Raw genomic sequence first — 15,855 nt, forward strand, 5'->3', positions numbered from 1 at the left:
CAGGCTAAAGGTCTTTAAATACATAAAACAAAAAATTATAATGAGTTGTTAATCCAACACATAAATAAAATAGAAAAAAAGATGGACTCTTAAACCAAAACAAAAAATAAAATAGAAAATTGCGAAAATATTTAAATATTGTTTTTGGATCTGAAATAAATTCGGATGGCTTAAAAAACCTTTATATACACCAATCTCCCCCACCTCTGAAGAACTCGACCCTGAGTTCTCTTCTTGATAAGAGCCTCATCTGCTTGATATTCATGAATATCAGCAACATTAAAAGTATTAGATATATTCATGAAACTAGGAAAATTTACCATATAAGCATCATTATTTATCTTCCACGTCACATTAAATGGGTCATACTTGCGTGGCTGCAGCTTGTTGTAAGTACCAACTTGAAACCTCTCCTTACTCAGAAACACCATCACATATCTCCCATATTGAAAGCTTTAATTTTCTGACATTTATCTCACATAGGAGGCAAATCATTTAATAGCTCATTTGCGCTTAATTCCTTGAAATCCTCTAGGATCCCGAGCACTTCTTATGGAATTGTTGTTTCCTCTCTTACATCACTCATCAACCCTTTACTCGCCATTAGATAGAAAAATCAGTTTCTTTAACAGCCTCATCAAGCTCCTTTTCACTCTGTGTCATCACCAAGAAACAAAACTTCTTTTCTTCTGGATTCCTATTAAAGTGCAAAACAAGAACCATAGCAATTTTATGTGTGCTCCATGTAAACATCATCACATTATCTCGTCCTCGATAAGTGATATCATTATCAAACTGCCAAGGCCTACCAAGTAAAATATGACAACATCTATATCAAGAACATCACAAAGTACCTCCTCTATGTAATGCTTTTCAATGGGGATAGGAACTTGAGAGCCCTTATATATCTATTAGAGGGTGTATGACTTCTCATGGGGTTTTATGGACAACTTCAAATAATCTACCAATTTTTGTGACACTAGATTCTCCATGATTCCACTATCCCCAATCAGATTACACACCTTGTTCTTGATAGAGTAATGTGTTTTAAACATATTTTTGCGTTGCCTTTCATCTTTGAATGCTAGTCAAATTTTATGCAACACAAAATTTACCCTCTCATCATATTCTTTCTCTGCAAACTTAACTCCTGCATATTCATCGTTCTTAACTACATGCCCTACTTTTTTCTCTTCCTCTTCCATTTCTTCCACAACAAAAACACTCTCCTTGTTGGACAAACATTTGATCTTTAACCTCTTTCGTTACAACGATAACTCATGTCTCCAATGGGTTTAGCATATGAGTTATTCTTCCTCTAGACTGGTGCTTTATCCTGTTGGACACCTCTAGAGCTGCTAGTCCCTTTATTCTCAAGGTTGGAATCACTGATTGTTGCACTCTTTTCCTTGTTGCCTATTGATTCAAAGTTATTCTGGGGCGAATAACTAAAAGGAGAGAAATTTCGAGAGAATTTCTCCATCAATTTTGTCTTCAAAGCTAGAATGGATGCTCAAGTGTGTAAACATGTCTTCTCCTTCAAGGATCTCTTTAAGCCAGTGATGTATCGAGCCACTTTTTGGCTCCCTTATTCTCCCAATTCATTACGTTCATAGAAACGCAGGAACTCATATGTGTATTCTGTTACAGTTCTCTTTCCTAAAACACACTCAATATATATCATATAAAGTACCTGCTCACAATCCTCTGGTAAAAATCACTCTAACATCAATTGTTTCATTATTCGCCATGATCTGACCGACCATTTTCTCCGCCCCTGTCTTTGAACAACAAGTTTATCCCACCAAACAATAGCATTACTTTCTACTTGATTGTCATAATCTTAACTTGCTTGTTCCCAAGGACGCCCATTATGTCGACGAACCTATCGATGTCGACCCGCCAATTCAGAATATGCTCTGGTCACCGGCTGAACCGCCATGTTTGTCAAGCTAGGAAAAGAACAGGGGAAAACCTACTTTGATGTCAATTGGCGTAGTTGAAAAACCTAGAGATTAGCAAACGCTTAACCTAAAACAAAATACAAGTTTGCAAGCGATAAACTTGTCAAATAAAACTGGAATCCACGATAAAGAAGAAAACGTTAAATTTTATTATAATAAAAAATAATTTTGATGATCACGCTAAATATCTTTAAATACATAAAAGAAAGAAATCTTAATGGAGTTTAATCTAAAACATAAATAAAATAGAAAAATATATAAAATATTAAAATATTATTTTTGGATATGAAATAAATATGGATAACTTAAAAAGCCTTCCTAAATTAAATATTTTTACACTGTTAGTGTATTTCAATTAAATTCAAAAAAATTATAAATACTAAACATAATTAATTGAACTAAAATTCCAATTATTTTATTTTATTTATTTTATTTTTTTAAATATATGTTAAATTATAAATTAATTATTATGCGCGGTCGGTGTAAAAATATTTTACAATATTCAAATTAAATTCAATTATATCACTAAAAAATATCTGAAATTATTAAATACAATAAATATTACTAGCATGAAACTAAGGAAGTAATTAAAACTTGCTCACACAATTTTGTACTATGCATTAATTATAGTAATCCATTGGAGCTTGAACCCATAGATTATTTGTTGACTCATTTTTTTGTCAAAAAAAAAAAACACGTTGGGTGTCTATTCCTGTTTCACCAAATTCATTCTCTAATCCCTCTAATTAATTTAATAATATTTATAAAATTAAGAGATAACAATAAGAAAGAAAGAAAAAAAAGCTCTTTTCAATTAAAATTTAAATAAAAATATTTTTTATAAAAATATTTACAATATAATCTATGTGCTAATGGCTTAATCAAAATCAATTCTTGACATTTATTTGTTGGCAAAACTGAACTCTCTTTGAATCCAAGTTTTCAAAATTCCAAAAATTTGTCTTTTTTTCTTCACAACTTGTTTGGTTCTTTCCACTTCCAAATCTTGCATTTTAACTCTTCTTTCCCACTTTCTTTCTTTTTCATTTTCTATGAAAATTTTAGAATCTTTGATTTGAATTAATTCTACCTTTTATGAATTTCTTGGAAACTGTTAGTTTCAATTTTGGATTTTTCTTTAGTTAGTTAGTTACATAGAACTAGAATTGAAGTGAAATCATCACTGGGAATTCAAAAAGATGAATTTTTTCACTTCATTTTTGTTTCTCTCTTTGATTTCAACTCTCTCTCTTGTGAATTCTGAAACTCTACCTGATAATGAAGGTATTTCTTATTCAGATCTCAATAATTCACTTTATTTCTTCATTGGTGTATTATAATTTGATTTTGCTACTTATGGATATTTTTAGTTTTGTAATTCTTTTTTGTGTTTATACCAAATTAAGTTATGGTATTCATGGATTAAAAATGAAGCATTTAATGGATTTTGTTGTTGTTTTTGTTGTTAGTTTGGGCACTTACAAGCTTTAAAGAAGCTATCTATGAAGACCCAAATCTAGCTTTATCAAACTGGAATATGCTAGAGTCAGATCTTTGTAACTGGTTTGGTGTCACTTGCACTGTTTCTGGAGATCATGTCACCAAGTTGTAAGATAATTGATTCTTCTTTATGGTGCTTTTTTTGTGTTAAGTGTAATGCTGTTATACTGTTTGATGAAATGTCTTATAGAAAAATTGATATGTATTTTTAAACTAGTGCATTTCTAATTGGTTTTTTTTTTTTGCAGAAATATATCGGGTTCATCGTTGAAGGGTTTTCTTGCGAGGGAATTGGGGCAAATTACCTATTTGCAAGAACTGTATGTTCATTTTTGTGTTTGCTGTGTTTTTTTAATTCGGAGATATTATGGTTGAGATTGATTTGTGGCACTTGTGTTTGTAGAGTTTTGCACGGGAACAATCTGATTGGAACTATACCGAAAGAATTGTGCATGTTGAAATCTCTCCAGGTGTTGGATTTGGGAATGAATCACTTGTCTGGACCAATTCCTACGGAGATTGGAAATTTAACTCTACTTGTGAACATGTAAAAGAAATTCAATATGCTAGTTCTTATTGGAAATTATTTACTTTCCTACTTACTTACTCAATTTTATGTATTCTTATAGAAACCTACAGTCCAACGGGTTGACTGGTAGATTACCTCCTGAGCTTGGAAATTTGAGATACCTTCAAGAACTCTGGCTTGATAGGAACAGGCTTCAAGGACCTATTCCTGCTAGTGGAACTTATAGTTTTGCTTCAACTATGCATGGAATGTGAGTGTAAATTTTGTAATTGAATTGTGTTATAGTGATAATTTTGAGGAAGTTTGTTACTGTTTCCTTGAATGTCACTTACAAATGCTTACTGTTAAGGAGATATATTGGGTATAGATGAAATTTGGATAGGGTGATTTATTTTTTGGTAATGATAGATGTTATGTTTTCGGTGTAAATTTTAGCTTTTCAATGTACAATAGGATTTGATTTGATTAAGGTGTCTTAAAACTGATGTGTGTAAAAATCATATAGTCAAGTTCAGTATTGAGTATACAATGTCAAGTTATTACACCAATCAAAGTTTGGATTCTGTTAATCTATCTCTCATAGTTTTTATATTTTCTACAGGTATGTTTCAAAAGATAATGCAACTGGCTTGTGCCGTTCACCTCAGTTAAAATTAGCAGACTTTTCATATAACTTTTTAGTCGGTAGCATACCAAAATGCCTGGAGTATCTTCCAAGGTGCTATTTCATATTCCCATGATGAGATGTTAGCATTTTTCTCCTCAACCTTACTTAGAAAACATATTTACATACTTTGTCAATATAGGATAAGCTTTCAAGGGAACTGCCTCCAGAGCAATGATCCAAAGCAGCGGCCTTCCACACAATGTGGTGGTGCTTCACCTGCCAAGAGTCAGCCAGTAGCGAGCAACCAATACCACCAAATAGCTGATCATGCACGCAAGCATCACGGAACTTCAGAACCTACTTGGCTTTTGGCTTTAGAAATAGTAGCAGGAACTATGGTCGGTTCTCTCTTTCTGGTTGCGGCTCTCGCTACTGTTCAAAGATGTAACAACAAATCTTCTATCATTATTCCTTGGAAAAAATCAGGCAGCCTGAAAGATCACAATGCAGTATATATAGGTTCAGTTTCTTTGTTTTCTTCTTTCTATTTATGTGAACAGTTCGAGATCTGTTTTGAACTTAATAATTGGATTGCAGACCCGGATATGTTAAAGGACGTGAGAAGGTATAGCAGACAAGAGCTAGAAGAGGCGTGTGAAGATTTCAGTAACATAATTGGGTCCTCACCGGACAGTGTGGTCTACAAGGGAACTATGAAAGGTGGACCTGAGATTGCTGTAATTTCCCTCTGCATCAAGGAGGAGAGTTGGACAGGGTATCTGGAACTCTACTTCCAGAGAGAGGTAAATGGGAATATTTCAATGCTTACAGCACTTAAGAATTTGCAGAAAAAATAGCTGTCGTATTCTTTTACTATATATTTATTTATGTTGTTATCATTGCCATTCAGGTGGCAGAATTGGCAAAGTTAGACCATGAGAATACTGGAAAACTACTGGGATATTGTAGAGAGAGCAATCCGTTTTCAAGGATGCTGGTTTTTGATTATGCTTCAAATGGGACACTTCACGAGCATTTACATTGTTGTAAGCAACTTTTTAGTGTGTATGTGTATATGTTTAATCAAACCTTTCAATTCCTTCAACATGCAATTTTAATTGCGTAGATGAAGAAGGGTGCCAGTTCTCCTGGACACGGCGTATGAAAATTGTCATAGGCATTGCACGTGGACTCAAGTATTTGCACACAGAAGTTGAACCTCCGTTTACTATCTCAGAGCTGAATTCTAGTGCTGTATACCTTACAGAAGAATTTTCCCCTAAGGTACGCCTGCTAGTTAGTTCACTTCAAATCATAAAACTCGGCAAGTGCGATTTTTTGCTTGATTTCTTATGTCAGTCAAGAGTGAGCGGAAATATAGAAACAAACACCTACTTTTATAATATATACCATGCGATTGTTCTGTTGGAAACTGAAAAGTTTGCTTAAGATTCTCATTGTCATGAACCTAAATTGCAGTTGGTTGATTTTGAAAGTTGGAAGACAATTCTTGAAAGATCAGAAAAGAATTCCGGTACTATTAGCAGCCAAGGTGCTGTTTGTGTTCTTCCAAACTCTCTTGAGGCACGCCATCTTGATACCAAAGGAAATGTACACGCTTTTGGAGTACTTCTACTAGAGATAATCAGTGGCCGGCTTCCACACTGTAAGGAGAAAGGTTACTTGGTGGATTGGGTAAGAAACTTCCTCAAGGTTATATTTTAAAATTAAAACTGTATTTTAATGGTTTTAGTACTTTTTATTATGTCGCCATATTTGTTAAATTTATACATGTGCTGCAGGCGAAAGACTATCTTGAAAAGCCCGAAGTAATGTCACAATTGGTGGATCCAGAACTGAAAAATTTTAGACACGATGATCTCAAAGTGATATGCGAGGTGATAACTCTATGTATCAATCCTGATACAGCTGCCCGTCCATCTATGCGAGAATTATATAGCATGCTGGAGAGCAGAATCGACACATCAGTTAACATAGATCTCAAGTCGTCATCATCTTTGGCTTGGGCTGAACTTGCACTTTTATCATAATAACAATAATATAGCCGCACTCAACACTAACAATTAAAGAATAGATACACAAAAGTAATAATTTTCCTCTTCAATTTTATTTCTATTGTAAATGATTGCTCAAAAAGAGTATGTGTTAGGCTTAAGTACAGCAAGGTCTCATTGTATAGCAGTAGCCTATTTTGTAGAACTTGCAGAAATTGTTAAATAGAAGAAGTTTTTTCCTTTTATGCACTAGATTGAGCAGTATGATATATATACTTTTAAAGAAGAGACATGAAGTCCTCTTCCAAGTGAAACTAAAAAAAAGAAAAAAAATCCAAGTGGTTTCATTAGCAACTTGGCAGAGTTTAAGGAATAATTATGCATTATAGTAATAATACATGAGATTTTTGGATTAGTTGTTTGTTGAATCCAAGCTAAAAAAACAATAACAGGATGGCCCCCTAAACCTTGAAACAAACAGTGAAGGAGAGGTGAGATTAAGTCGAAAAGGAGGCACTCAGAGGGCTCGCCCTTTCACAATGTCCAAGCTCATCTCACTTGGATCAGTTGCTTGCAGTTCAACTTGAATGCCATCCAACTCTCTCTTGAATCTATCCTTGGAACTTGCATACACCATCTTCATCCTTACCCTTGAAATTTCTGGTGACCTGCATATTGTTAAACAGTTTATTCATATATATGTTCGAACTCTGATGAATGAGAAAACACTATTTTAGCATAGTAATACCATGCTATGAAGTAGATCTTGCTTTTCTGGCAATTCTCTGCAGTTGTGAAATCAAAATCATAGACGGCATAACGACACTCATCAGCTGGCAAACTGGCCTGAAAATCGTCATAGGTTTCCGTCGGTTCCCCTATTTTGTCTATCACGACTTGTTGTTGCTCAATTTTGAACACAATGAATCGGTAACTCCTCTTCGCTTTAAGCTCTTGGAACTTCAGTTTGCAATCATCGTGCACTGCCATTCCGGACGCTGCGTTTGCCTGGACCATAGTTTTTCCTCATGTCATGAACCTCCTATTCATAATAACTAACTCACATTCCTAACTCTTTACACCCGTTTTTCAAAGGGACATGTAATGTAAGGCACATAACCTTTGTAAATTTATGCAACAGGTTCTTGGGACTAAAGAATATTCATAGATGTAGTGACAGATTCAAAAGCATACATATAGTATAGAGCTTATCCAAATCACAAAAGAGCACATGAAACATGGACACCGGACATGAAATTGTCACGGACATATCAACACCAATTTAAAACAATGAATAAATTAAATGTAAAATATGTATGTATTGACACATGTTGAACATCAGACGTGTCTTTGTTTAAAAATGTTGATGTTACAAGATAAAAATGTATACATTGTACCAATAATATGGTTAGCTAAAAATAAATGATAGTGAATGCGAATACCCCCAAAGCTATATAAAAAAAATCACAATTAGAGAGATGACAAAATCAAATGGGATGATGTTTTGGTAATCATAAATTCATTACAGGGGAGGCATGTCATGTCATGGTTGTTACTTGTTGGTTTTCAAGACAAATATCAGCTCCTAATTTGATAAAAATCTCAAGTTCCATCTTTATTATGTACCTAATTCATGAAATGTAATTATCCAAAGTTGTATATATATTAAGAATTGGTGATGATAATAATAATAATAATAATAATAATAATAGCATGCAAAGTTAGATTGTTCAATAGGGTACGTAAGAATAACATTGTCATGAATAGAATTCACAATAAGTAATAACTTGTAATTAATGTGAAAAGGAAAAGAAGGGATTAGAAAAAGTACCATTTTGCCAGCAATGAGGAAGAAGCTCCCTACGAAATGTGAATGAAAGAAAGGGGAGGAGAGTAATAGAGAATGGAAAAATGGGAGCTAACAGATGCAATGAAAATGATGGAGAGAAATAACAAATAAAGATCCTTGTTTTTTGGAGCCACGAGAGGTGAAACTTTAAGGAGACTCGGTCAGAAACTAACGGGTGAGTTTGTTAAGATTGACATGTTCCAAATTAGCATAACCCTTAATAATCATGTCACTATTCCTATTTAGAAAGAGAGAGAAAAATGAGTTGTCTATGAAAAGAGGCATCAAATATGATGTAAGGAGGAGTTATATTATATATACTATAGTCATATATATAGTTTATCAAATATGACTAAATTATTCAAGTTAGTTTGCATCTTTTTTATTTTTGCATCTTATGCATAAAAAACCAAAAATAAATTCAATGGGAATAAAAATCCAAGCCAAATTCTCATTTCATCATTCATTTTGATTCATTCCATTTTTTATTTAATTATACACCATTCATTTCAAAAAGTCAATAAAAGATCAAGATTTTGAGCATGAAAGACAAAAAATATCACATTTGTTTTGGCTCATCATATTTCTCAGTCACACTTCATTTAATTACACATACTTTCTGTTGGAAATTATGAGTTTAATTTCATATAGTTGTGTTCCAAAATGACAAATGTGGAATAGAGTTAATTGACAATAAATGCTTCATAAATAGTCCCACATAGAAAGTGGAGTAAACTTTAAAAGCATTTATAAAGTCCTTGGATCAATGTACTTTTCAAAGGAGTCAAAGAGGATAAGTGCAACATAGACATATGTGGTGGTCCCAAGCCTTATGCCACTTGTCTCTACCAAAAACACCCTCGCCGGTGTCGCCACCGGCTCCGGGACCGGGTCCGAGGGCGTGGGCATAGAGGCGCTAGTGGCGGCTTGTAGACGGCACGTCGCATCGGAGCGATGGGCTATTCGCGGCGTTAATGAGGCGGCGCCGGCGGCGATTGGGCTATTGCCTAAAGTTTAAATTTTGAATTTGAATTCGAAATACATAACACTTCATGAAGTGGTGCATTGTATTTTATAAACCATTGCAAATTTACATTTAAATGGTGTTGTTTCATGAAGAGTTGCAACTTATGAAACAAACACTTGCATGGCCTATAAATACATGCTTCTTATTTCAGAATCAACACACAAAACTATTATCCTCTAATATATTTTCCAAACAGGTTGAATTATCCTGGGTATTCAGGCCGTTCCAACTCTAAGACAATCGAGAGTGTGCTTGAAATACTTTTAAGGAAAGTGATTCCGTTCACGATTCAGCCTGGATCCATTCGATCTTTTCGATATTTCTAACAATCTTAAAAGTATTTGTTCTTCAATGGCTTCCGACGCTGCAATTTCAAGCGTCAAAGTTATGAACAAGGATCTTGTCAAATTGGATCGTTTTGATGGAACTAACTACACCAGATGGCAAGGCAAGATGACATTCCTTCTAACTGCCCTGAAGGTTCACTATGTCTTAGATCCTGACTTAACGCCAATTCCAGAACCAACAGATGATGATTCTGACGAAGTCAAGAAGGAACGCAAGAAACGTAAGGAGGATGAATTGTTGTATCGTGGACATATCCTAAATACATTATTTGATCGTTTCTACGACCTCTATATGGATAATCCCTCCGCAGTTGAGATATGGAAAGCCCTCGAGTTTAAGTTCAAGGCCGAAGAAGAAGGTACGAAAAAGTTTTTAATTTCTAAATACTTTGATTTTAAATTTATAGACGCCAAACCCATTCTTCCCCAAGTGCACCAATTGCAAGTCCTGGTGAACAAAATCAAAGCGTTGAAAATAGACATCCTTGAGACTTTTCAAGTTGGTGCAATCATTGCAAAGTTGCCACTTTCGTGGAAAGGCTATAGAAAGAAATTGTTGCACAGTTCTGAGGACTTTTCCTTGGAGAAAATACAGAAACATCTTCAAATCGAGGAGGAATCGAAGGCAAGGGTAAAATCAGAATTTGCGGGTCTTTCCAAAGCCAATGTTGTGACCAACAAGGAAAGAAAGAAGCATGATGGCAACAAACGTCATCTAGGACCAAAAAAGGAACAAAACAAGTTCAAGAATCCTGGGGATCAAAAGGGTCCAAAGAACGGATGCTTTGTTTGTGGAAAACCTGGACACTATGCTCGAGATTGCAAGCACAACAAATTAAAAAATGAGATCAATGTTGTTCATGTAAATGATGACATAATTGCTACTGTGAGCGAAATTATGGCAATCAAGGGCAAGGTACAAGGTTGGTGGTATGATACATGTGCTACAGTGCATGCCTCCTATGACAGGGCTGCATTCAAAACCTATTCTGAGACAAATGATGGACAAGAAGTACAAATGGGAAATGAAGTACGATCTAAAGTCGTTGGAACTGGATCGGTCGAACTCAACTTTACTTCCGGAAAGAAAATTACTCTTGTCAATGTGCTTTATGTCCCCGACATGAATAGGAATCTTGTTAGTGGGGATTTATTGGGAAAACCTGATATTAAATCTGTTTATGAATCGGACAAACTTATATTGACCCGTAATGGTGTATTTGTTGGAAAAGGATATTCCGCTGAGGGAATGATCAAACTATGTATTACCGACAATATGATTAATGAAATTTCTAATTCTGCTTACATGCTTGATTCCGTGTCTTTATGGCATAATAGATTAGCACATACTAGTATTAGTTCAATGAAGAGACTAATTAAATCAGGAATGATATCATGTAACATTAATGATTTCAACAAATGTAAATTATGCGTTAAATCAAAGATGATTAAAAAACCTTTCAAAAGTGTTGAAAGAAAGACAAATCTACTTGATCTTATACATTCAAATTTGTGCAAATTTAATGGCATGTTGACCTGTGGGGGAAATAGATATTTCATCACATTCATTGATGATGCTTCTAGATACACATATAAAGATGAAGCTTTTAATGCCTTTAAGATTTATAAAGCAGAAGTAGAAAATCAATTAAGTAAAAATATAAAAGTCCTTAGGAGTGACAGGGGCGGTGAATACTTTTATACTGAATTTGATGCATTTTGTGAAGAACATGGCATAATACATGAATTTTTGGCGCCTAGAACACCGCAACAAAATGGCATAGCCGAAAGAAAGAATTGAACATATCAAGAGATGATGAATGCCATGTTAATGCACTCAGAATTACCTTTCAATTTGTGGGGTGAAGCTTAACTATCCGCTTGTCACATAATTAATAGAATTCCTTTAAAGAAAACTGGTATTTCTCCATATGAGGTATGGAAAAGCATGGCACCAAATATCGGTTATTTCAAAGTGTGGGGGTGTGTGGCTTACTACAAAAATATGGATCCTAAGAGAACCAAGTTGGGTCCTCGAGGGATAAGATGTGCTTTTGTTGGATATGCACAAAATAGTAAAGCATATAGACTCTTAAATTTAGAGTCTAATGTCATTGTTGAATCCCGGGATGTAGAATTCTTTGAAAATCTTATCACTAAGGATAAAGAATCAGAGTCGGCCACAAATAAAGAATCTTGTGAAGAAGATTCTTCTCGGATTGTAGAAATACAACCTGAAGGCGCTTCTCGAATCATTGAATCACAATCCGAACCTAGGATGAGAAAAAGAGTTCGGAAAAAAAAGAATCTAGGACCAGACGAAATTGATTCTCAATCCATTTTGTTTTATCTGGTCGAAGGAAATAGTACGAAATTCGTTCAAAGTATTCCAATCATTCTTCAAGTAGGGGATGATCCTAAAACTTATAAGGAAGCAATAACTTCCAGGGACTCCTCTTTTTGGAAGGACGCTATCAAAGATGAAATGGATTCAATTATGTCCAACCACACTTGGGAACTTGTCGACTTACCAAAGGGATCAAGGCCCATTAGATGCAAGTGGGTGTTTAAAAGGAAATATCATAGTGATGGTACCTTAAACACTTATAAAGCAATATTAGTGGCAAAGGGATTCAGACAAAAGGAAGGTATAGTTTATTTTGACACTTATGCACCAGTAGCAAGGACAACCACAATTCGGTTGTTGTTTGCTTTAGCCTCTTTAAATGATCTTATAGTTCATAAAATGGATGTTAAAACAGCGTTCCTAAATGGAGATCTTGATGAGGAAATCTATATGGAACAACCAGAAGGCTACGTGCTTCCTGGAAATGAACTAAAAGTGTGCAAACTTGTCAAATATTTATATGGCTTAAAACAAGCACCAAAACAATGGCATCAAAAATTTGATTCTACAATATTGTCAAATGGATTTATTCCTAATTCTTGTGACAAGTGCTTATATACAAAAGTGCATAACAGCACTATAATATTCTTGTGTCTCTATGTTGAAGACATGCTAATAATTAGCAACAAAATGAATGGAATTTTAGAAACAAAGAAATTTCTAACTTCCACTTTCAAGATGAAAGATCTTGGACTTGTTGACACAATTTTAGGAATAAAAGTCAAGCGAAATAGTGGGGGTTATGAACTTAATCAAACACATTATATTGAGAAAATGGTTGATAAGTTTGAACACCTGAAATTCAAGGAAGTGACTACTCCATTTGATCATGTAGTCAAACTTGAAAAGAATGATGGAAGAGCAGTGGCTCAACTAGAATATGCAAGTGCAATCGGATGTCTTATGTACTTAATGCAATGTACCAGACCTAACATATCATTTGCAGTCAGTAAAATGAGTAGATTTACTAGCAACCCGAGTAATGAACATTGGAAGGCAATCACGAGGATTTTTGGCTATTTTCTGAAAACCAAAGATCTTGGCCTTCATTATGGTAGGTTTCCTGCCATATTAGAAGGATATACCGATGCTAGTTGGATATCAAATGTTGGAGATCATAAATCTACAATTGGTTGGATATTTACACTAGCTGGAGGAGCAATTTCTTGGAGGAGCAAGAAACAAACATGCATTACTCTTTCGACCATGGAATCAGAGTTTGTGGCTCTCGCTTCTGCTGGTCAAGAAGCAGAATGGTTGAGGGATCTCCTTTTGGAAGTTCCACTGGCTAAGGATAATGTTTCAAAGGTTATGATACACTGCGATAGCCAGGCCACTCTAGCAAGAGCATTCAACAAAGTGTATAATGGAAAGTCTAGGCATATAGGACTTAGACATTCGTTCGTGAGAAAATTGATTAAGGATGGAATCATTTCACTCACGTATATACGAACAAGCTATAATTTGGCTGATCCGTTTACTAAGCCACTGGCTAGAGACTTAGTAAGAACAACCTCGAGAGGCATGGGGTTGAAACTCCTTGAGTAAAAGTTCCGACAGCGGCGGCAACCCAATCTTACGTTAACAGAACATTGACTTCAAGATTTTCAATGGGTAACAACAAGTCGTTGATTTGGATAATTGTCGAACATTTCGTGATAATGTTGACCTTAAAACGAGGGTTGAGTTTTACTCTAAAAACTCTTAATGAAGTTCAATACCAAGGGTACGTGTCTTGTGGAAAAGGACACAATATGAACTTCACCTATGTGAATTTTGAGATGGTGTCGTCTCAAAGTGAGAGTTGGAGTTTCTCTCATGAAAAATTCATGAAATAGGATAGCACATGGCCATAAATAAGTGTTAAGCGAGTTATGCTGAGGAAGAACCTTTGAAGAGTGTGTGTAAGGCAACACCGGTCTAATCATATGGATTCATGGTTTAAAAGCTTTGCTACCTAATATTCCGATTAAACTTTGTGTTGTCCTCACTAAGGTTAAGTTTTAAATCGAAAGATATCTAACTGTATTAACACTCTTTATATCTAATTTCTAGAATTATTAACTTTGTCATTATTAGAACAAGTGGGGGATTGTTGGAAATTATGAGTTTAATTTCATATAGTTGTGTTCCAAAATGACAAATGTGGAATAGAGTTAATTGGCAATAAATGCTTCATAAATAGTCCCACATAGAAAGTGGAGTAAACTTTAAAAGCATTTATAAAGTCCTTGGATCAATGTACTTTCCAAAGGAGCCAAAGAGGATAAGTGCCACATAGACATATGTGGTGGTCCCAAGCCTTATGCCACTTGTCTCTACCAAAAACACCCTCACCGGTGTCGCCACCGGCTCCGGGACCGGGTCTGAGGGCGTGGGCGTAGAGGCGCTAGTGGCGGCTTGTAGACGACACTTGAGCACTTAGGCACGTGGCATCGGAGCGATCGAGCTATTCGCGACGTTAATGAGGCGGCGCCGGTGGCGCTCCGGCCGCCTCCGGCGGGCGGCCCGGCCTTCGGCCGGAATATTGCGAATTTGTTTTTATTATTGCTCCAGATTTTGATTATTGCCTAAAGTTTGAATTTTGAATTTGAATTCGAAATACATAACACTTCATGAAGTGGTGCATTGTATTTTATAAACCATTGCAAATTTACATTTAAATGGTGTTGTTTCATGAAGAGTTGCAACTTATGAAACAAACACTTGCATGGCCTATAAATACATGCTTCTTATTTCGGAATCAACACACAAAATTATTATCCTCTAATATATTTTCTAGACAGCTTCCTTGCATTCGAGTTTCATCATCGGTCTTGTGCAGACTCGAGTAAGGCTGAATTATCCTGGGTATTCAGGCCGTTCCAACTCTAAGACAATCGAGAGTGTGCTTGAAATACTTTTAAGGAAATTGATTCCGTTCGCGATTCAGCCTGGATCCATTCGATCTTTCTGATATTTCTAACACTTTCATGCTTTCATGCTAAATTTGAAATTAAAATTGAGATACTTTCATGCTAAATTCAAATGCATTTAAATTCATCCAGATTTACTCATACTTTTTTTGTTGCATTTTTTCATTATTCCTAAACGATCATTTATCCTAATTTTAGAGTCTATAAATCAACATCATTTTATTTATAAATGAGATCAACAAACACACACAAAATAGAGCCAAAGCCTTGCAAAAATTACTCTCCAAATTTCAAATTTCTTCTTCTTTAAGAAACTTTAAAAAAAAGCTTAAAACCCTAAATTGACTTGAGAGTGTATTTTTGTTAATGAAAAGATTTCAAATTCAATACTAAGGGTATTGTCCCTACATTATACAAATTATTCCATTTAAATTCGATTGAAAAAAAGTAGGCATTCTCATATGATATGCCACATATATATATATATATATATATATATATATATATATATATATATATATATATATATATATATGATGTATCATATGAGAATGACATTTTTATATAAGAAGATCAGAATGAATCTTAACCATTATTATATGTCAATTTTTTTTCTCTCTATCATTTATTTTAATTATGGAGGGGAGAGAAAAAAATATTGACATATAATCTCCACCCTTTATTTTAAAATCTAA

The 15,855-nt window shown here is 34.8% G+C and overlaps 2 protein-coding genes across 4 annotated transcripts; one reads left to right on the forward strand and one right to left on the reverse strand.

Moving 5' to 3' along the window:
* The first annotated feature begins 238 nt into the window (after positions 1-238).
* On the forward strand, positions 239-6,867 carry LOC131652444 (probable LRR receptor-like serine/threonine-protein kinase At1g63430). Of its 2 annotated transcripts, none has more exons than XM_058922294.1 (12): positions 239-389; positions 3,434-3,572; positions 3,713-3,784; positions 3,868-4,011; positions 4,094-4,243; positions 4,595-4,711; positions 4,800-5,119; positions 5,198-5,403; positions 5,511-5,646; positions 5,727-5,884; positions 6,080-6,295; positions 6,403-6,867. In XM_058922294.1, exons 1-12 carry the CDS (start codon positions 359-361, stop codon positions 6,649-6,651), a joined length of 1,938 nt encoding a protein of 645 aa, XP_058778277.1. In that variant the 5' UTR covers positions 239-358; the 3' UTR covers positions 6,652-6,867. The 2 variants fall into 2 exon arrangements, with proteins under 2 accessions (XP_058778277.1, XP_058778276.1); XM_058922293.1 differs by lacking the exon at positions 239-389 and adding an exon at positions 2,877-3,248.
* On the reverse strand, positions 6,703-8,601 carry LOC131652445 (actin-depolymerizing factor 7-like). 2 transcript variants are annotated; one of them, XM_058922296.1, is made up of 3 exons: positions 8,447-8,601; positions 7,364-7,623; positions 6,703-7,283 (listed from the first exon to the last, which is right to left on the reverse strand). In XM_058922296.1, the coding sequence occupies exons 1-3, from the start codon at positions 8,447-8,449 to the stop codon at positions 7,133-7,135; spliced, it is 414 nt and encodes a 137-aa protein (XP_058778279.1). In that variant the 5' UTR covers positions 8,450-8,601; the 3' UTR covers positions 6,703-7,132. The 2 variants fall into 2 exon arrangements, with proteins under 2 accessions (XP_058778279.1, XP_058778278.1); XM_058922295.1 differs by lacking the exon at positions 8,447-8,601 and having other exon boundaries at positions 7,364-7,632.
* Positions 8,602-15,855: the final 7,254 nt, after the last annotated feature.

This window comes from Vicia villosa, linkage group LG2, assembly GCF_029867415.1.
Source record: "Vicia villosa cultivar HV-30 ecotype Madison, WI linkage group LG2, Vvil1.0, whole genome shotgun sequence".
Lineage (NCBI taxonomy): Eukaryota > Viridiplantae > Streptophyta > Magnoliopsida > Fabales > Fabaceae > Vicia > Vicia villosa.